Source organism: Peromyscus californicus, unplaced genomic scaffold (assembly GCF_007827085.1).
Source record: "Peromyscus californicus insignis strain IS unplaced genomic scaffold, ASM782708v3 Scaffold_4__1_contigs__length_199733344, whole genome shotgun sequence".
Classification (NCBI taxonomy): domain Eukaryota; kingdom Metazoa; phylum Chordata; class Mammalia; order Rodentia; family Cricetidae; genus Peromyscus; species Peromyscus californicus.
Genome location: NW_026294562.1, coordinates 75,701,760 through 75,722,927, shown reverse-complemented (window position 1 = coordinate 75,722,927; position 21,168 = coordinate 75,701,760). Strand labels below are relative to the sequence as shown.

The 21,168-nt window shown below is 47.0% G+C and overlaps 2 protein-coding genes and 1 pseudogene across 2 annotated transcripts in view; 1 reads left to right on the top strand and 2 right to left on the bottom strand.

The window, feature by feature from the left end:
• Positions 1-9,986, bottom strand: part of LOC128123837 (basic proline-rich protein-like) — a 45,919-nt gene extending 35,933 nt beyond the window's left edge. Inside the window, exon 1 of the mRNA XM_052760130.1 lies at positions 9,868-9,986. Within this exon, the coding sequence (XP_052616090.1) occupies positions 9,868-9,986 (119 nt within the window). The remainder of the gene's footprint in view (positions 1-9,867) is intronic.
• Bcl7c (BAF chromatin remodeling complex subunit BCL7C) overlaps positions 5,080-21,168 on the bottom strand; it is a 31,846-nt gene continuing 15,757 nt past the window's right edge. Inside the window, exon 6 of the mRNA XM_052760970.1 lies at positions 5,080-10,471. Within this exon, the coding sequence (XP_052616930.1) occupies positions 10,274-10,471 (198 nt within the window). The 3' untranslated portion in view covers positions 5,080-10,273. The remainder of the gene's footprint in view (positions 10,472-21,168) is intronic.
• Positions 12,166-13,255, top strand: LOC128094563 (proteasome subunit alpha type-3-like; annotated as a pseudogene).

Here is a 21,168-nt window from a genome sequence, read left to right as displayed (position 1 = left end):
AGAGGCCTGTGATGCATTTCTTAATTATTTTCTTTTCCAAGACAAGGTTTCTCTATGTAGTCCTGGCTGGTCTGGAAGTCATTATGTGGACCAGTCTAGTCTTTAATTCACAGAGATCCCCCTCCCCCTCCCTCTGTCTCTGGAGGGCTGGAATTAATGCCATCCACCACTATAGCCAGCTTGATTTTTTTTTTTTTTTCCGAGACAGGGTTTCTCTATGTAGCTTTGGAGTCTGTCCTGGAACTCACCGTGTAGACCAGGCTGTTCTGGAGCTCACAGAGATCCACCTGCCTCTGCCTCCCCCAGCTTGGAATTTTTTTTAAAAGAGAAATTTACCAAATCCTTTTAAATGCAAAATTCCATGGTACTAAATGCATTTATAAGTCAGATATAGGGGCTCACACTTGTAATCCCAGGAGGGAGGGCCAAAATTCAAGCCCAGCTAGAGCTACGTAGGAAGAACCGGTCCCAAAACAAACACTGTAAATAAACATACATATTTACCGGGTGGCATAGTGGCTCAGGGGGGAAAGGCACTGGCTGCCAAGTCTGAGGGTCTGAGTTTGATCCCCAAGACCCACATTGTAGAAGGTGAGAACTGACTCCTGAAAGTTGTCCTCTGACCTCCACACGTGCGCCACAGCAGGCACAGGCACACGTTAAATGTAAGGTATATGTGATATATGCTACATATACTTACAATGTTGTACTGTCCTCACTGTCCATTCAGGAGCTTTACAAATAAACTCAATCCACAGTAATTAAAACATAACTCCCGGTTACGCTTCCTACTCTTTTCTGGTTACCTTTGTTCTAGTTTATGTCTCTGAACTTGCTTATTCTAGGTGTCTAATATAAGTGGAGTTATATTTGTCTTTTTTAGTTTATCTTACTGGGGTGGTGGTGGTGCATGCCTTTAATCCCAGCACTTGGGAGACAGAGGAGGTGGATCTAAGTGAGTTTGAGGCCAGCCTGGTCTACAAAGTGAGATCCAGGACAGCCAGGGGGCTACACAGAGAAACCCTGTCTGGAAAAAAACAAAACAAAACAAACAAACAAAACCCCCCGCGTCTCTGGAAGAGCACCCAGTGCTCGCACTGAGTCATCTCTGCAATCTTTTGTCTGACCTATTTCATGTCACATAATGTTTTCAGAGTTCATCCATCTTATACCAGAATTTTGTTCTCTTTTAAGACTGAAAAAATATCCCATTATATGCACATTCCTTATTATGTCAGTTAACATACCTGCTGATAGACATGTTATGGTTTTCTCCTTTTGGCTGCTCTGAGTGACCAGCCACAATCTTTGAGCCAGGTGTGGTGGTGCACACCTTTTAATCCCAGAACTCATGAGGCAGAGACAAGTGTATCTCAGTGAGTTTCAGGTCAGCCTGGTCTACATAGAGTGTTCCAGAACAACCAGAGCTACACAGAGAGACCCTGTCTCAAAAAGGGGGTAGGTGGGCTAAAGACATTTTCTTCTTCTGTTCCAGAGGCCTCGGTGTCAATACAGGTCAACCAGGCAACATAACAATGACCACAGTGGCAAATTTTAGCCTAATTGAGCACTCACCAGGAAGTACTGTAAGGATTTACATCCACTGTATCATTCAATTAAAATGTCAATGTCAGGGCTGGAGCGATGGCTCAGTGGTTAAGAGCACTAACTGCTCTTCCAGAGGACCTGGGTTCAATTGCCAGGACCCACATAGCTGTCTGTACCTCCAGGATCCACCACCCTTACACAGATATACATACAGGCAAAACAGCAATGCAGATAAAATTAAATTAAATTAGTTAAAATGTCAATGTTTCCTTTTCATGGAAAAGCATCTAAGTTAATAAATAGTGGAGCTTGGATTTAAATCTCCATGCTCTTTGTCTTTAGAGCCTTAGGTTGTAACCAATTCATACATGTAATTAGCTTGAAGGAGTTTAGCTTTTTTAACTAGTTAATTAATGGCTGTGTGGGCAAGTGTGGGCATTCCTATGCTGTTGTGGGCATGGAGAGGGCAAAGAACAACCTCAGAATCACTCAGCTTCCACCTTGTTTAAGGCATGTACCTCTCTCTCTGTATATATATATATATATATATATATATATATATATATATAGATAGATAGATAGATAGATGATAGATAGATAGATAGATAGATATAGATAGATAGATACATAGATAGATATAGAGATATAGATATAGAGAGATCCTTAGAACATAAGTAAGTCAAGAAACAAGTTATTTAAAAAATTATTTTGTAAAGATTTATTACTTTTCTTTGTGTGTGTGTGTGTGTGTGTGTGTGTGTGTGTGTGTGTGTGTATGTGTGTGTGTGTATGTGTGTGTATGCCATATGTGTTGCACAGGTGACTTTCAGAGGCCAGAGAGGGTGCTGAGTCCCTTTGAGGTGTTACAGGTGTTTGCAAATTGCCTGATGTGGGTGCTAGGAACCCAACATGAGTCCTCTGGAAGAGCAGAAAGTGCTTTTAACTGCTGAGTCATTTCTCCAGCCCTATAAGGATAAATCTTAGCCAGGCGGCACACACCTTTGATCCCAGCACTCAGGAGGCAGAGGCAGGCAGATCTCTTGAGTTCGAGGCCAGCCTGGGCTACACAGAGAGTTCCAGGACAGCAGGAGTTACATAGAGAAACCCTGTTGAAAAACAAAACAACAATAACAACAGCACAACCATAAAAGTAAATTTTTAAGGAATTAAGTAAGAATGGTGTTGAGATTTTGGAATATATCAATAGTTCCCCCAAAATGGGAGAAAAGGATACTGAAATAGAAAACAAATAACCAGCAACCTAGAAGTAGATGGGCGTGTTTTCTGTCTTCGGACAGAGATACGTTTAGCCATGTGCACATGGGGCTGGTCCTCTGATGGCCTCCGTGGTGGTCCTCTCCATGATGCTGTATAACTCTGTCTTTCCATTTATGAGTCCCACTAGACTCACAGGACAGGGACTACACCCCAATACCCAGCACACCCCAGGGCCTGGTACATATCCTGTTCTCCCTAGAATTTGAACTCAAGCTCAAACAAGCTCTGGTTCTTTTTTTTTTTTAACTTTTATTTATTTTATGTGTATTGGTGTTTTGCCTGCATGTATGCCCATGTACCACATTCGTGAGTTACAGACAGTTGTGACCCACCGTGTGGGCACCGGGAATTGAAGCTGAATCCTTGGGAAGCGCAGTCAGTACTCTTAACTGCTAACCCATCTCTCCGGCCCCTTGAGCTCTGATTCTTAAATTGCATCTGGTTCCCAAAGTTGTTTCTGTCCTTGGTGCCTAGACAAGGTCATGCTGCCCAGAATGAATTATTTCAACAATGGGAGTTAAGTATGGATTATTATATGGAGTATCATGAAACCACCAACAGTCATGTTTGAAAATGTCAATGACATATGAAGATTTGGGCTTAGCTTTTAAAATTTTTCCTCTTATTTACTGAATGATTAAATACTTCTTTTGTGAGACAGATAATCGTGTTCTCTGCACTCAAGGCTCAGGTCGCTGGCCACCTTCTCTGTAGACCTGCCCAGATTTTTCCCACTTGAAGCAACCTTGCCTTGCTCAGATTTCACAGCGTCTGGCTTTCTCTAGTCTCTCAAAATTTCTGCCATGGCTGTGACCACTCCACAGGCAAGACTGTGACTTCCCTATGCACCAGCTTCTAAGAAGATGTTCCAGGCAGACTTGGACTCATTTCCCACAGTGTGAGGGGAGATTGTGTGGCATGGTGTTGGCCCAAATGAGGCCAGGAGAGAGGTGTTTGCTAACATATTGCCTGGTCAAGCACAGGTGAGACAGGTGTTAGGATTACCATTGTACACTCATGCACAAGGAGATGGTCAGGCATGGGAACCATACCGGAATCCTCAGTGGTAACAAACAGCTGCTTTAGAAAGGTTGAAACAGCACTGAGGCCTTCCAAATCATATTTCCGGGTTGGCAGAACAATCCCTCTAAAACTCAGATCACCCTGCCACCCAGTGGCCTGCTGATCATGCCTCAGTGGCCTGGTAGTCAAGGCCCCTGTGATCTGTCTCCACAGACCTATTGCCATCTCCTGCCCCACTCCTCCGTACACCTCACTGAGGGAACGCCTCAAAAGTCCCAGTCCACCCCCTTTGGATTCTTATTGCCTTGGCTCCAGATCATTTTCCCATAGCATTCAGGATGGTCTGATACACAAACTGAATCATGCCACTTCATTACTGCAATGAAGTTGGAATGAAATTCCAGGTTTTCGTTTTTTGTTTTGTTTTATGTGTATAGGTGTTTTCCCTTCATGTATGTCTGTGCAGCAGTGGATGCTGTTCCCTCCGAGGCCAGAAGAGGGCATCAGATCTCCCGGGACTGGAGTTACAGGGGGTTGCAAGATGCCATGTAAATTCCGAAAATGGACCTGGGACCCCAGGAAGAGAAGCCAGTGCTCCTAACCATTGAGCCAACTCTTCAGCCCTAAAAACAAATTTTAAAAAACTTTATGCCAGGCGGTGGTGGCGCACGCCTTTAATCCCAGCACTCGGGAGGCAGAGCCAGGCGGATCTTTGTGAGTTCAAGGCCAGCCTGGTCTACAGAGCCAGATCCAGGAACGGCGCAAAGCTACACAGAAACCCTGTCTCGAAAAACAAAAAAAAAACAAAAAACTTTATATTGCTAGCTGGGCGTAGTGCTGCATGCTTTTGATCCCAGCACTCTGGAGGCAGAGGCAGGTGGATCTTTGTGAGTTTGAGGCCAGCCTGGCCTGCAGAGTGAGTTCCAGGTCAGCCAGAGCTATGTAGTGAGACCCTGTCTCAAAAAAAAAAAAAAAAAAAAAAAGTGTAGATTGCACGCCTCTAATCCCAGCACTTGGGAGGCCGCAGAGGCAGCTTAGTTTGAGTCTATAGAAGGAGCTCAAGGACATCCAGGGCTACATTGAGAGACACTGTCTCAAAAACCATTTTTTTTTTAATATCCTCAGAGGAAGAGATCCTGTGTGCCTTCATTGTGACACTGAGGAGGATCACTTACACATTCTTCCAACCCTGAATACACAGCACACACACAATAACAGAAAGAGCAGACGGACCCAAAAGGAGAAACTGTCTATTCGAACAAAGGAAAGAAAGTCTATGCCACAATAAAAGATACAAGCAAGAAACCACCACGTGTGCGCCACATCATTCGTAGACTTGATTCTGTCCTAAGGGGAAGAGCTGCTGAAGGTGATTAGACACAGCCAGTGACAGACAGGGAGACCTTGAGACGCCGCGTCTGCTCAGAGATACGACGTTCAGTGAAGCGAGGACAGCACTGCTGCAGGACACGGCCGCTGTATTTTCAGTGTAGACAGACATGATGTACACGACTTCTTCTCAGAGTTCAGACTACAAGATGTGAGGACACATTACAGGTGGACACCGGCAATAGGTCAGGCGGAACGAGACGTTTACAATGGGGAGTGTGCAGTCAAAGTATGCAGACATCTTTTGTGTCATCCTCATAACTTTTCTGTAACTTCAAAACTGTTTCCAAATCAAAAGCTAAACACCAAAATGGTCTGCAAGGTCTATGACACCATCCCCACCCAGAAGCCGGCAGGGTCGGTCCGGCGGCGACACGGACTGCATTGCCACTCCCCAACACAGCAAGCGCTTTCTCCCTTTGAGGGTCTGTTATTGCCTTTCCACAGAATTCTCTTCTCCATGCTGTGGGCCCATACTGTCATTGTCTTAACTTATTCACTATGTTCTTTCACAGAACTCTCAACTTTTTCTTCACAGTATTTGTCACAGTTTCATAGTGTGTATTTTGTTTGTTTTGGAGACAGGGTCTTATGTAGCCCAGGTTGGCCTCTAATTTGATAAGTAGCCAAACATAACCTTGAACTCCTGATCCTCCTACTCCACCTCCCAAGGGCTGGCATTACAGGTATGTGCCACCACACCAGGCTAAGAGTTGGTATTCAGGGAGAACTGAATGCCAGTCTATCTTCCCTAGTTGCCCGGAGGCTTCCTGAAGCCAGGGCTTGGGTCTGTTCTGCTCATGAATGTGTCACCTGCTCCGGTTACTGAATCTGGCAAGCACTGGGCCCTCAGTGACCAGCTGGCTGGGGAGAAGGTGAATCCCACTCTCTAAGTTCATCTCCAACCGGTTGGCAACTCTCAGAAAACACAGCCTGCAGTTAACCTTTAGTCCCAAGAGTTTACCCAAGAGGCACTGACTGTAAAGGAGCCCTAGACTGCCCACTTGCCACATCAGTTTGAAACTGAAGGGCCGTGGTTAGGAATGGGAACTCAGCAGAGACGCATTGAGGGAATGCTGCTGAATGAGCTGGGAACCTAGACACCAAACAGGCAAGGAGCTCAGTTCGGAGAGGCAGTCTGGTTAGAATGAGAGCTCCTTCCCTGGGTTAGAGGAAGTCTAAGGATGGTGCCCAGAAGACCCTGAATAAGGAATGAATAGGGAAGCCAAGTCTGGAGATGGAGGAGTGAGATCAGGAGCAAGAGTTGCTGCTGAAGCCAGGAGGGGAGGGACCGAGGGGAGGGACCTTACTCTTCCGCACTCCATCCTTGTTCAGGATCAGCAGTCTGATGCTGAGGGTGGAGGAGCTCAGTGCAGGAGAAAGGCTTGGATCCTGTGCAGACAGAACCTGTGCGAGCATGGGCATTGGACTTAACTTTCCCAGACTCCCAGCTCTGATCTGAGGGTTTACTTTGTGGGGCTATGGCCAGGATCATGTGACATCGTCTTGGGAGGGCAGGATCGCGTGATGTCGTCTTTGGAGGGCCCTCAGAACGGCACTCTGCCCAATGACATGTGCACTCATGGTAGGAGGGTGCATGGCTTCCAGCCCGTGGAAACATTTCCTAAATGTGCACTCCAATCACCTCTCAGCACTTTCTCACATGGTCCTTCCTGCAATTCCAGTCCTACTTAAAAACACTGTGGATACATCCATTTAGCACTGTTCTTTATCCAAAACCTTTAACCAAGAAGAGGGTATTTTGTTTGTGTTTTCCTGAGGTGCTAGATATGAAACCCATGGCCCTTGCTCACGCTAGGCAAACACTCTATTTCCCTCTGCTAGCATCCTTAAAACCGAACCTGTTTTCTCCCTGTTCCCAAGGGTAAAAGTCATACGCATTGAATGTCCCCACTTGACTGCAGTAACCCTCACGTGAGGGCATGCTGCACCCAGTTCTCCACTTACCCATAGTGGCACCACCCCTTAAGCCTAGCCACACTGCATGGCCAGAAGCATACCAGTCCCTCTTCCTGGGCATTCTATTAATGTCTGATGGTAACTTCCTATCTCCCGTCTCCAGAGGAAAGACTGGCAAGTTAATAGCACTTCACAGCTTAGTAAGTACCCGCAGCCTTCTCCTCCACCCTTCACCCTCACAACTGGCCCTGTGAGGTAGATACAGTGGGTAATAACGACTATACTGGCCCACATGGATCAAGCATGTACAGTGTACCCTGCTCTGAGTAAAGCAGTTCATATGTGATCTCACTTAAACTTACCAAAGCCCTGTGAAATAGATCCCGGGTCCCTATTTTACAGAAGAGAAAAATCCAGTGGTTAGAACTTGCCCCAAATCAAAGAGGTAGGAAATCATGAAGCTAGGATCTGAACCGCAGCCTGCCTGACTCCAAAGCCGTGCTGGTAACCTTTCTACAATATTACCTTATGAAGCAACAATATTGCTTCCTAGATATGATTCTACCCACTAAATTGAAGCTCAAAGAGGTAAGAGGTTCAGCCAAGGCCTCACAGGCAGGCATGGGCAGAGCTGGAGCGTTCGACTCCACACAGTTCCGATGCCTGGGCTTCATAAGCACTCGCATACATCATTCCTGCTCAGCCCACAGGGGTGTTTCTATTCAAAATCCTTGATGACGCTCACTGGGAAACCTGAGGGGTTTTGTTTTAATCTCAAAAACAATCAGGAAATAAACTGGGAAAAGAGGGAACATACCTAACTAACGGCCCTCTAATAACTGAGGTTCAAGAGCAGAGTCCTGGCTCGGAGGAGCCACTGTGTCAGCTCACAGAGCAGGGACCGGAAAACTAACAGCAAGTCAAGGTAGCTACCCTTGGGATTTGGGAGCCCGTAACTGGAAGGGAGTGTCACGGTCCAGTCCACTCGCTCTCCTGTGGTCCCCGACATTAAAATGCATTGGTGCTCCTTCTCCTGTTGAGTGATTCTTACAAATAAGATAAACATGAATGTGCCTCATGCATAGTATATTTTATAGAAATCCCAGGATGTTTGGAGAAATTATATATTTGTAACCTAGTTTTTACATCAGCAATTTCAACTCATGATTGTGGAGTACTATAAATCGAATTGTATCTGTAAACATTTTGTTATTCAAATACTACCCAGTGACACACACTGGCGGTTTCTACCTTTTGAGTATTTAAGGCTTAGAGTTCTTTCTGTTTGTTTTTGTTTTTTGAGACAGGGTTTCTATGTGTAGCCTTGACTGTCCTAGAACTCACAGAGATCCTCCTGCCTCTGCCCCAAGTGCCGGGATTAAAGTCAAGCACCGCTATCGTCCACAAGCTCTTTTAAACTACTACTAAATGAGTTTCTTAGTTTTTAAAGTACACAGAGTTATGAAAAATATAAAGCATGATTTTCTAGACCTCCCTAGAACTCCTATTTTTCATTTTCAAATCCTGAAAATTAGTATCTGTTGGAAATTTGAAAACTTCTGCCCCACTGGAAATTCAGAAGTCTTAATTAATAACCTTTGTCACTTGAAGCTCTTCAGTCACTCAAGAGGATAGCATGTGGGCCTGGAATACTCTTCCTGCATCAGTAGCATTCTAGAGAGGTCACTCAGGGATCCAGGGGCCGAGCTGGAATTACTAGCCTTACAACAGAACTTCAACGTCATCTCCGTTATGGACACAAAGTTCACTTTCCTCCCACAGAGCATCTGCTCATTTTATTATATTAGAAAAAAATGTCCTGAGCTGGGTGGTGGTGATGGCACACCTTTAACCCCAGCACTCGGGAGGCAGAGGCAGGCGGATCTCTGTGAGTTCGAGGCCAGCCTGGGCAAGTGAGTTCCAGGCCAGCAAAGGCTGCATAGTGAGACAAAAAATAAATAAATAAAAAATATTAAAAAATTTTAAAGTCCTATATAGTTTTCCACTGAGAAAAATGGATGTTCCTTAAATGAATGCTTTAACAAGTCACAGCTTCAGCCCCAGCAGCATGCCCAGCACAAGAAGTGGTATACTAGCAGGAACTGTGGGGTCAGGCAGGTAGCTGGTTCTGCCACAGGCAGGCTGCATGACTTAGGGTAAGCTCTTCAACCGCTTGGCTATTTAGTTTCCATATCTGTAAAATGTAAAAGTAACAGGATCTATGACACAGGAATGGTGTATTAAACAACTCCCACAAAATTGCAGTATGTAGTTAGTAAGCCCTCAAAAGTGGGAGACATTTCCCGGCATGGCAGGCCCAGCACACCGTTAAGTCAGGAGGCAAGAGGTTGATGAAAGCCCTTGGAACCACTCAAATGGGTAGTTTCCAGGCTTGGGACTGGACCACAAGTCTCCATCCATTCCTGGACTTGGGTCCTACAGCAGGAGGCAGAGCCTGATCTGAAAGGTCATTAGACCATGTGTGCCCCTCGCTTGACAGGCAAGGTTGGCATGTGTCTTCTCCAGCCAAAGGTTAATTGGCAGGCCTAGTGTCCAGAGGCCTGTGGAGGGAGGGTAGCTCAGGTGTTTGTTGGAGTGGTATCTCTACACACGGGCATACTCCTACACAAGCATGAATTATGACACCAATCACAGACTCCGCAAGGGAGCACCTAGCACCTGTTGCCCGATGCTTCAGACACTGCTCACTGCTCACCAGGGTAGATCCTGTGGTTCCGAAGGTCGAAGGTGCCTCCCTGGGGGCCATGCCTGGCCTTTGGTGAGTAGCTGCCCTGGTGCAGGAAGAGGTGGCCAAGTCGGCCCGGCATCCGTTCTTTCGTATATTCAAGTTGCTTCTAGGCATCACCCAGCAGCGTCCTCAGACGCTCCTTGTCTGTGACCTGCCCCAAGCACCACAGTTTTGGACCCACAACAAGCAAGATGGATCCATGATTTAGGGTCAGGGACAAGTGGAGAGCTGGCCGCCTACCTCCAAGTACACGCAGTAGGCGTCCAGCTCCGAAGCTCTCTCCACCCTTACGTGGTGCGAGTAGGTGACTGGATCTTGGGGCAGCTAAAGAAGACCTAAGGGCCTCACCTTGTGGGATGGGCCCGCTCACCTCCCCTTCCCCTGTGGTATCGTCCTGGGTGCCCTCTGGGCCTTGCTCCCACCTCCCGGAGCTCTGGTGTCTGGCACCGAGGAAGTAGAGCGAGCATTTGTCCGGAGGCCTCTCCTGGGAAGAAGCCTCCTGAGGGGCTCTGTTTTCAAGCCTTTCTCTTGGAGGGCTCTCCTTGTCATTCTCACTCCAGAATCCTGTAAGGAGAAAAGAAAACATGGAGAGTTGCTCTTCTCCTTACCTACACAAAGTCAGAAGGACAGGAGTCCTAACAGAGACAGCATGGAGAGAATATTACAAACGGCTAGATTCTGTGTTTCTTTGTGTGTGCATGTTCGTGTGTGTGTGTGTGTGTGTGTGTGTGTGTGTGTGTGTGTGTGTGTGTGTAGGCACACGAGGAGGCCAAAGGGGACCCTTGGGTGTCTTCCTCAATCACATGACATGTTATTTTTTAAAACAGGCTCTCTCGCTGAACCTGGCGCTCAGACTGGCCTCGGCTGGTTGTTGGGTAAGTCCTACGGTTCCACTTGTCTCCACCTCATCAGCACTGATATTACAAATTTGCACCACCAGTCTGGCTTAAAAAAAAAAAAAAGCTAGGCATGGTGGTGCACACCTGTAATCTAAAAAAAAAGCACTGACTACTCTTCCAGAGGACCCGGGTTCAATTCTTAGCACCCACATAGCAGCTCACTGCTGTCTGTAACTCCAATTCCAGGGGACTCAACATCCTCACCCATACATACATGAAGGCAAAACACCCATGCACATAAAAATAAATAAAAAGTGTAGTACACCCCTGGCCTCTTCCTGACTGACTTAGGAAACAATAGCGGCTAGGAAGGAGAAATGATGCATCTACATATCTACCTTTCCTGCTTTTCCCCTAAAGGGGAGCCTACTTACATTCTGACCTATTTCCCAGGTTCCAAGCTTTGCTAGCGGGACCTATGTGGTCTCAGAGAAATAGACAGTTAAGTGATTAACTCTGTAACAGGGTTGAGGGCTCAGGAAAAGGGTGATTAATGGACTCCTATTACCCTCCCCCCCCAAACAAGCCACTTTTGGTTTTTCGAGACAGGGTTTCTCTATGTAGTTTTAGTGCCTGTCCTGGAACTCGCTCTGTAGACCAGTGTGGCCTTGAACTCACAGAGATCCACCTGGCTCTGCTTCCCGAGTGCTGGGATTAAAGGCGTGCGCCACCACCGCCTAGCAACACTAACACTTTTTTTTTTTTTTTGAGCTGAGGATCAAACCCAGGGTACCACTGAGTTAAATCCCCAACCCAACACTAACACTCTTAACACAAGCAGTCCTGGGGGAGCCATCTAAGTTGCTCACTTTCCCTGGGTTCGGGAAGGGAGCTGCTGACTTACAGAAAGTGCTCCTTGCCCCCAAAGCCCTGTGGGTGAGGCTGCTCTTGGTCCTGCAGTAATAGAATAATGTCTGCAAATCTGTTCAATCCTGGCTGTCAGAGATTGAATGGAATCTTCCCCTCAGACTCATATGTTGACGTCCTAACTTCTAGTATTTCAGAAAATGGCTACATTTGGATATAGGGTCTTTAATAATTGATAACTGAATTAAAAAGTCATTAGAGTCAGCTCTAATCCCATATGATTGCTGAGGAAATTTGGATACAGAGCAAGTCCAGGAAGACCATGTGAAGACATGGAGAAAATGACTAAGGAGAGAGGCCTCTGAAGAGACCAACCTGCTAAGACTTTTTCTTAGATGTCTAGTCCGCAGAACTGTGAAGGGCACTTGAGACCTGGAAGCCCTCTGAGGCCTGTGAGTCAGCACTGTGAACTCCAATGGTAGCGGGTGCAGTCGGCTGGCCTCTACACTCTCCTGATGGAAGACGTTTCAAGTTGAGTATGCCGTGAAGGCCATGGGAAACAGTACAGCTATTAGGAGCAGATGTAAAGAGAGTCCTTTCTAAACTTAGAAACGTAGAAAAACTTAAACGTAGAAAAGCTAGTCCTTTCTAAACTTCATGGAAAAGGCTCCAACAAATGACTTTTACTGTTAACCAACATGCTGGACTCATATATAATGTAGGTTTGTTGGCAGATATTCATTCATTAGCAGACATAACAAGTGAAGATACTGCCAACTTTAGATCTAACTCTGGCTGTAAGAATCCTCTAGAACATCTCACAGACAGAACAGCCAGCATATACATGCGTGTACACACTACAGTGTTCTTAGACCTTTGGACAAATTCCATGTTGGGGGCCTTTCAGCGTGAATGATGGTACACAGCACTATATGGCTGACCCATCCAGTATTTCATATGGTTATCGGGGCTGTGCCATCGGCAAAGACAGAGTAGAATGGCTTCAGACCAAAGAAACAACCTGCCACGATGGAGTTAAAGGATAACTGACATCATGTGATAAGGTTAAAGGTCAAGCTCTTGAACTAGCGCTCAGCTGGACTGGTAAATTAACTAAAGGAATGTTGTGGGATATTGTATCACACTGTGTAAAGATGTGTTGCTGTTTCATCTTGCCTGCCTAAGGTACCTGATTGGTTTAATAAAGAGCTGAAGAGCCAATAGCTAGGCAGGAAAGAAGAGGCGGGACTTCTGGGCAGTGATAGGAACTCTGGGATGAAGAGAGGCAGAGACACCAAGGAGACACTAAGGAAGTAGGATGTACAGTATGGAGAGGTAAAGAGCCACGTGGCAGAATGTAGATTAATAGAAACAAGTTAATTGAAGTTATAAGAGCTAGTTGAGGACAAGGCTAAACTAAAGGCCACGCTTTCATAATCAGTAAAAACTCTCTGTGTCATTATTCGGGAGCTGGTGGTCCCAAAAGAAAGTCTGACAACAAAGGAAGACATAAGTTGTTTCTAAAGATATAAGGAAGGAGGCAGAGAAACGTGTTGAGGAATCTTTGACTGAAGAAGACGAAGGAGGTGATAATATGGAACATTTTCAAAATCTCCTACTCTGTGACAGTCCCACATAACTGTTTCGCACCATGGATTATACATACCCACTGACCAGCTTTCATTCAACGTTTGTCTGATAAACCACAAAAATAACTGTCTGACGTATAAGCCACTGAGGGGCTTTGTCCTCACGGTCCTAGCAGAGACAGGGGACTCCACTGGAGATGACAAAACTGTCCTGAGCCACTTGCCTGGGTTGAAAGAACCTCATCTCCTCTTCCGGCTACTAAGAAGCAATAAAAATGAGGAAAAAAGACAAGTCAAGGCCAGAGAGAGGGCTCAGTGGGTAAAGGTGCTTGCCTCCAAGCCTGAGGACCTGAGTTCAATCCCTGGGGGCCACACAGCGGATGGAGAGAACCGCCTCCCATAAGTTGGTCCTCTGATCTTCATACAACAGGGCGGTAAACACACACAAAAAGTTGTAATTTTAAAAAGAAAAATCAACAGACTGTAGTGGTTGGGTTTTTGTTGCTGTGACAAAATTCCTGAGAAAAATAAAAGAAGAAAGGTTTAGCTGGACGGTGGTGGCGCACGCCTTTAGTCCCAGCACTCAGGAGGCAGAGGCAGGCGGAGCTCTGATTTCGAGGCCGCCTGGTCTACAGAGCTAATTCCAGGACAGTCAGTGCTACACAGAGAAACGCTGTCTCAAAAAATGAGGAGGAGGAGGAGGAGGAGGAGGAGGAGGAGGAGGGATGAGGGGGGAGGGGGAAAAGAAGAAGAAACACTTATTCTATCTCACAGTCTCAGAAGTTCCAGCCCACGGCCAGCTCTCAGCTGTCATTATTGTTTCTGGACTTGTCTTAAGGCAGAGTGACATAGAAGTGCATGGAGGAACAGACCTGCTCCTTCATCTCATGAGAAAAGACAGCGTTTGACAGTCAGGGACCCAGGCCTCCAGCTGGACCCCTCCCAAGCCTCTCCCGAGCAGCACAGCATCTCCTGGGCCAGGCTTGACCACACAGCCTGGACACTTCACCTGTCAAGGACAGAGGCTGTGGTGCACAGTGAGCGCCGCTGTGGTTGGGTTGTAGAATGTCCCTCACAGCACATGGTGTAAGCACCTGGTCCCCAGCCAGTGGCACTGTTTTGGGAGGCTGTGGATCCTTTGGGACATGAGGTCTGCCTGGCTAACACAGGCCTCCAAAGACAGGTCTTCAAGGATATCCAGCCTCCAGTTCCAGTCTGGCTCTGCTTTCTTGATCCACTGAGACACGAAAAGCCTTTGCTGCCATCAGCCTGGCTGCACCCCCCACTGAAGCTGCGAGCCGAAACAACGGCCCGGGAGCTGCTTCTGCCGGGCGCTGTTTCAGCAACCAGGAAAGCAGCAAGAGACCAAGTCAGTCTCAGGATGACAAAGGGTGATCATCGTAAAAAGGGCTTGGGGTGGGCGCTGCAGAGACGGCTCAGCAGTTAACAGTGCTTACTGCTCTTGCAGAGGACCAGGGTTTGGTTCCCCGCACCTACAGAGCAGCTCACACCTGCCTGCAAATATCATTCCAAGGGACCCAAGGCCCTCTTCTGGCCGCCAAAGGCACTAGGCACACACATGAAGACAAAAAGTTCACAGACATACATAAAATAAAATAAATGACTTTTTTAAAAAGAGAGAGCGCACAGGAGAGACGGCTCAGCGGTTAAGCCTGGTGGTGGCGCACGCCTTTAATCCCAGCACTCGGGAGACAGAGGCAGGCAGATCTCACAGCGAGTTCGAGGCCAGCCTGGTCTACAAAGCGAGTTCCAGGACAGCCAGGACTGTTACACACAGAAACCCTGTCTCAAAAAACAGAAACAAAAACAAACAAACAAACAAACAAAACCACTGGCTGCTACTGAGTTCCATTCCCAACACCCACATGGTCACTCACAATCACCTGAAACACTGACTCCGGGGAACCTGGCACCTTCTCATCTCCACAGGCACCAGGCAAGAAAGTGGTGCATGGACGGACCTACATGCAGGCACAACAGTCATATACATAAAATTAAATTATGATTTTAACAACTCTTGCATTGGCGACACACCTTCAATCCCAGCACTGGGAGGCAGAGGCAGGAAGATCTCTATGAGTTCAAGTCCAGCCTGGTCTACACAGTGAGACTCTGTCTCAAAAATAAAGAAGTAAATGAATAAATCCTTTGAATCTGAGATGAGTCTTTCCATTGGCACTGGCTAGAGGCAAGCACTGTCATCTGCACAGACACTGAGTCCCGACTGGCCGGGTCATAAGTGCCAAGCACAGAACAGCATGGACTGCAGCCTGGTTTTGCTTGGGAGCCTTGTCATGCTCTGGTCCCTGTGGGTAAGTCCACTGTTGATCTCCAGCATATTGCTTCTGATGTACAAATAGGCCTCCAAGCATCAGGTCTTTTTTGGGGGGTAAACTGTGAGGTGCAGCTTGACGCTTACATTGGAGGACACATGTTTACAAATCTTTTTTTTTTTTTTTTTGGTTTTTTTCAAGACAGGGTTTCTCTGTAGTTTTGCGCCTTTCCTGGAACTCACTTTGTAGACCAGGCTGGCCTCGAACTCACAGAGATCCGCCTGGCTCTGCCTCCCGAGTGCTGGGATTAAAGGCGTGCGCCACCATCGCCCGGCTCATGTTTACAAATCTTAAACTGCCTAATCCACAAAACTTTCCACTGGGGTACGAGCCCTGGAATTTAGGGGGACACATGTTCTTCCTTGGTTGCCAAGGATGGCCCTTCTGTGGATATACTCTGTGTGGAGAAAAGGCCAGGATGCTGGCTTCATACCAAACGCCAAGAGCCATATTGATTTGCTGAGACAGATGTACTTGATGTGGTAGCTGCAATCGGGGTCATCACCTGATAGGGTCTACAGTCATCTTCGACCATTCTCCAGAATCCGAATCATTTCTGTCCAGGCCAGACTGATAGATATAGAAGTCACTGCGCTTACATTAATCTCTGTGTTTTCCTCAGGGATGTGGTCTTTCATGGGTCTTCTAGAGAGAATCTTCCAAGCCTTTTATTCTGCCCCCATATTGACTCTCAGTCTGTGGGTCACAGGGCCGCAGTAGGGATTCAGTTTATTACTTTTCCAAGTTCTTCTAGTACCTTCTTTAAGACTGATCATGGGCACAACTAGATGGTTCACAGAGCATGACATTAAGTGTGTCAGCAGAGGGCGCTGGAAGAACATTGCAAGAGGAAGTAGCTGTTCTGCTTGGTTCTAGTCCTGCTGACTTTCATTTCTCTTGTCTCTGGTGGCAGTTTTGCTGGGCCAGTAGATGGGGACATCCTGGCGGTCCTCTGCCTTACACGGACATCTGGAACAAAGAGCCCCAGGGAGGCTGCAGCTCCCTTACCATGCTTCCTCTCCCAACATCCAAAATCCAGACCATATACTGCATTTGCAAGCACAGATTTCTGACACTTGGACATCTTTGCACACACACTACACCTTGATCTTGATGCTGCTTTCTCTATGCAGAACGGTGGCACAGCAGTCTTCCCCCAGAGCTTGGTTTCTATAGCAACTGTCTTAGAAGCACGGGAATACCTGTGTCTGGCAGCTCCTTCCAGCCTACACTCTCACTGAGTATGTGTGGCCAGTGCTTGAGTCCTGTCCTGACATGTCTTTCCAAAGTGTCTGATCCCTTCCAGCAGGGCTGGGAAAGACATGCATGCATTCCCCAAGCAGATCACCCGGGGAATGTCAGTCTAGCTCTGCTAGAGTGCCAGCAAAGCTCTCCAGTGCTGGTCCCTGCCAAGCACACTTGTCACGGTCCTTGGTTCCAGGCAGTGACACTAAAGATGACAGGCTCTTAGGACGTTCCACTGTTGAGTGACTTACCTGTCACGTTCTTTCAAGCGACTCTTAGCCCTGGTAAGGACTCTTCCTTAACATTCAGCTTTGGGGACAGTGGTCAATCCTGTTATCTGCAACTTATGTATTCTTTAGAATTATTTTGGCTCTTTGCAGCCCAGTCCCTACATTCAATTCATTTATTAATAATTCTTTTGTTTGTTTGAGACAAGGTCTCAAAATTACAGCCCAGATTGGCCTTGAACTTGTGAGCTTCCTGCCTCAGCCTTCCAAGTACTGAGATTACAAGCGTGTGCCATGACACCCTAAAATAATTCTGTGTGCTAAACTTTCCTGTTGTAGTTCTGCTTCTTGACTGTCTTAGGGTTTCTATTGCTGTGAAGAGACACCACGACCACGGCAACTTTTATAAAGGAAAACATTTCATTGGTGGGGCTCACTTACAGTTCAGAGGTTCAGTCCATTATCATCATGACAGGGAGCATGGCAGCGTGTGGGCAGATGTGGTGCTGGAGTAGCTGAGAGTCTTACATCTTGCAGGCAACAGGAAGTCAACTGAGACACTGGGTGGTATCCTGAGCATAGGAAACCTCAAAGCCCACCCCCATAGTGACACACTTCCTCCAGCAAGGCCATACCTCCTAAGAGTGCCACTCTGTATGAGATTATGGGGGCCAATTATACTCAAGTTACCACACTGATTGAACCCTGAGTATTCTAACTGGTACTGGCAATGGTCACAAGAAACAGACCTGAAAAGAAGAGCTAGGGGATCGGTTTGGTCACACTTGGGCTTGCTGAACTCTTTGCCAATAGAAAGTGAAGTGCTGATATGCCAAAGGATCACAACTGTTCAAACTGGGACCTCCATGACCTTCAAGTCCCAGCTGGAGCTTGGAATTTTGCCTGTGATGAAGGATACTGTGTTAGCGAGATTATCCCAGACTGTCCAGGTGGACCCCGTGTAAACCCAAGGGTCTCTGAAAACAGAGAATTAGTTCTGGTTGAGATCAGAGGACATATGACTTTGGAAAGGCAAATTCAAATGGTGACGAGGCCATGAGCCAAGGAGTGTAGGGAGTCTACACAAGCCAGAAAGAGCAGCGACACAGATTTCCCCTTGTGGCCTCCAGAGAGGAACACACAGGCAGGACCACACCAACAGAGACCAATGGTGGACATCTGACTTACAGAACTGTAACATAATAAATCTGGTTTTATTTGTTTGAGACGAGAACTTGTGATCCTCTAATCTCACCGTCCAGAGTAAGTGTTGTGACTGATTACAAGCAATGGGCACCAGCAGCCATTGGTGTTGTCTTAAGTCACTAAATGTATGACAGCTTATTACATCAATACAAAAATAAGATAACCAGAAAAGATGTTTGGTTGCTTTGTTTTTGAGACAGGGTTTCTTTGTGTAGCCCTGGAACTCACTTTGTAGACCAGGTTGGCCTCGAACTCAGAGATCCACCTGCCTCTTCCTCAAGTGCTGGAAATAAAGGCAGCATGACCACCCAGCTCTCTTTCTTATAGCCTCTATCTCACTTTCCTTTTTTTCTCAGCTTCCAGGTCTCACTTTTAAAAATGTCTTAGATATTATTTTACACGTATGACTGTTTCCCCTACATGTATGTATAAGCACCACATGTGTACTCCATGCCCTTAGAGGCCAGATCCCCTGGGACTTGAGTTACAGATGGTTGTGAGCCTCCATGTGAGCCTGGGAAGCGAACCCAGGTCCTCAGCAAGAAGAGCAAGAGCCCTGAAACACTGAGCCATCTCTCCAGACCCCCGCCACACCTTGCTTTGTAATCATGACAGTTTTTCACTGGCTGCGGCAGTTGACCATCACAGGGAAAAGTAGGAGGGACATGAGCTGGGCCTGACGGGGGCAGAGCTGTAGCTGAGAACCCAACCTCTGCAGTGACCTGGCGCTGGCTCCCCAGCCCGTTACCGTTCTGGGGTTTGTCTGTTTAGTTGGTTTTAAGACAGGGTCTTATGTAGCCCACCCTGTCTAAATGTAGTGTTCTAGTGGACACAGTGCACACCTGTGTCACAGCATTAGGGAGGCCGACACTGGAGGGTCACTGTGCAGGACTCTGAGGCCATCCTTGGTAACAAGACCAAGAGAAAGGGGCCAGAGCAGGGAGCAGCCATTCCTGTCAACCACAGATCCCTGCTGGTAACACCCAGTGTTTGCTGCCCTTTGTTTGGTTTTGGTTTTGGAGACAGGGTTTCTCTGTGTAACTTGGGAGCCTGTCCTGGAACTAGCTCTGTAGACCAGCCTGGCCTCGAACTCACAGAGATCCATCTGTCTCTGTCTCCTGAGTGATGGGATTAAAGTCGTGTGTCACCACCCCAGCCTGTTATCCTTTTTAAGAGTGAAGCATGGACTTGCACAGACGACAGGAGGAATAAACAGAAATTAGAGGTCAGAATGACGTGATCTCTAAGAAGACTCCCTTCTCACAGACTAGAGAACTGGAGTGAGGCAGTAGGTGCATGGCTGGACATTGTGTGTGTGCTGTGTGCTTATGCACATGCAAAAATAACTCTGATTGCCGGGTGTTGGTGGCGCACGCCTTTAATCCCAGCACTTGGGAGGCAGAGCCAGGCGGATCTCTGTGAGTTCGAGGCCAGCCTGGTCTACAGAGCGAGATTCAGGACAGGCTCGAAAACCACATAGAGAAACCCTGTCTCAAAACACCAACAAAAAAAAAATCTCTGATAATGCCCAGGACCCTGCACACTAAATAGGAACCATTGTTCCTGTCACACTTACATCCCCAAGTTCAAAAGTGGCCATGTTCTTTCCCCAGATTCCATGACACATAGTGCTCTTCTAGAACCTAGAGGAAGAATGTTCCTCTGAGCCTACCTTATGACCCACATTCATAAGAGTCCCCTCTTCACAAAGACCCTTGAGTTCATATTTTGAATTTGAAGGAAAAAACCTGAGGTTTGGAGATAGAGCTCAATTGGTCAAGTTCTTGCCTAGCATGCACGAAACCTTGGGTTTGACCCTCAGTACTGCATGAAACAGCACCATAAATACTGGCACTTGGGAAATTGAAATAGGAAGATCGAAAGTTCGGTGTCATATTCAGCTACATAGTGAACGTGAGGATACCCTGGGCTACATGAAACCCTATCTCAAGAAAAAAAAAAAAAGAAAGGAAGGAAGGAAAAAAGGAAGGAAAGAAGCCAGGCGTTGGTGGTGCATGCCTTTAATCCCAGCACTTGGGAGGCAGAGGCAGGCGGATCTCTGTGAGTTCAAGGCCAGCCTGGGCTACAGAGTGAGTTTCAGGACAGGCTCCAAAGCTACACAAGAGAAACTCTGTCTCCAAAAAAAAAAAAAGGAAGGAAAGAGAAAAATAAGAAAAGCCTACTTTTAGTAGAATGTTGGGAGATGGTTTGCAGATTCAAAACTGGAGCCAGTGAGAGTGTGGGACTTGCTAGGAAACAGTGCCCATCACTACCTACTTCATATATGCAGCTTCCAAATCTAGAAGGTCCCTAGGGAGCTCACAGAACAGTGGACTCTTGGGTGGCCTCCAGGCTCCTTGGTGGAAGCCCTAGCTCTATGGCCAAGGTAATTCCCTCCACTGTTCTAAAACTCGATTTACTTGTCTGTAAAATGGGGGATAATCTGTCCTCACTGGATATCTGCAAAGAAAAATTGTAATGGACTCAGCATAAGATTGGCATGCAGCACCTGGGTGCTGGTCCTAGATGAGGACAGCAGTTAACTCATCCTGAGAGAGGCAGAACTGTGCAGGATAAAGGTCCTGGGGAGCAAAGTCAAGTCTTGGGGTGCTCTAACTCCTCTCTGGGAAGAAGGGTCATCTTTAACTCCACTTCTCAAGCAGCTACAGACTGCCTCAGAGGACCCCAGCATACAGGGAACCCTAAAGTACTGCTGCCAAGGACAGGGGGAAAAATGACCTGCCCTTCTTCAAACTTTGAGTAAAAGAATGCACAGTCTCAAGCTGGAGAGATGGCTCAGAGCCCTGTCTACTCTTGCAGAGGTCCTGAGTTCAATTCCCAGCAACCACATGGTGGCTCACAACCATCTATAATGAGATTCGGTGCCCTCTTCTGACCTGCAGGCATACATGCAGACAGAACACTGCATATATA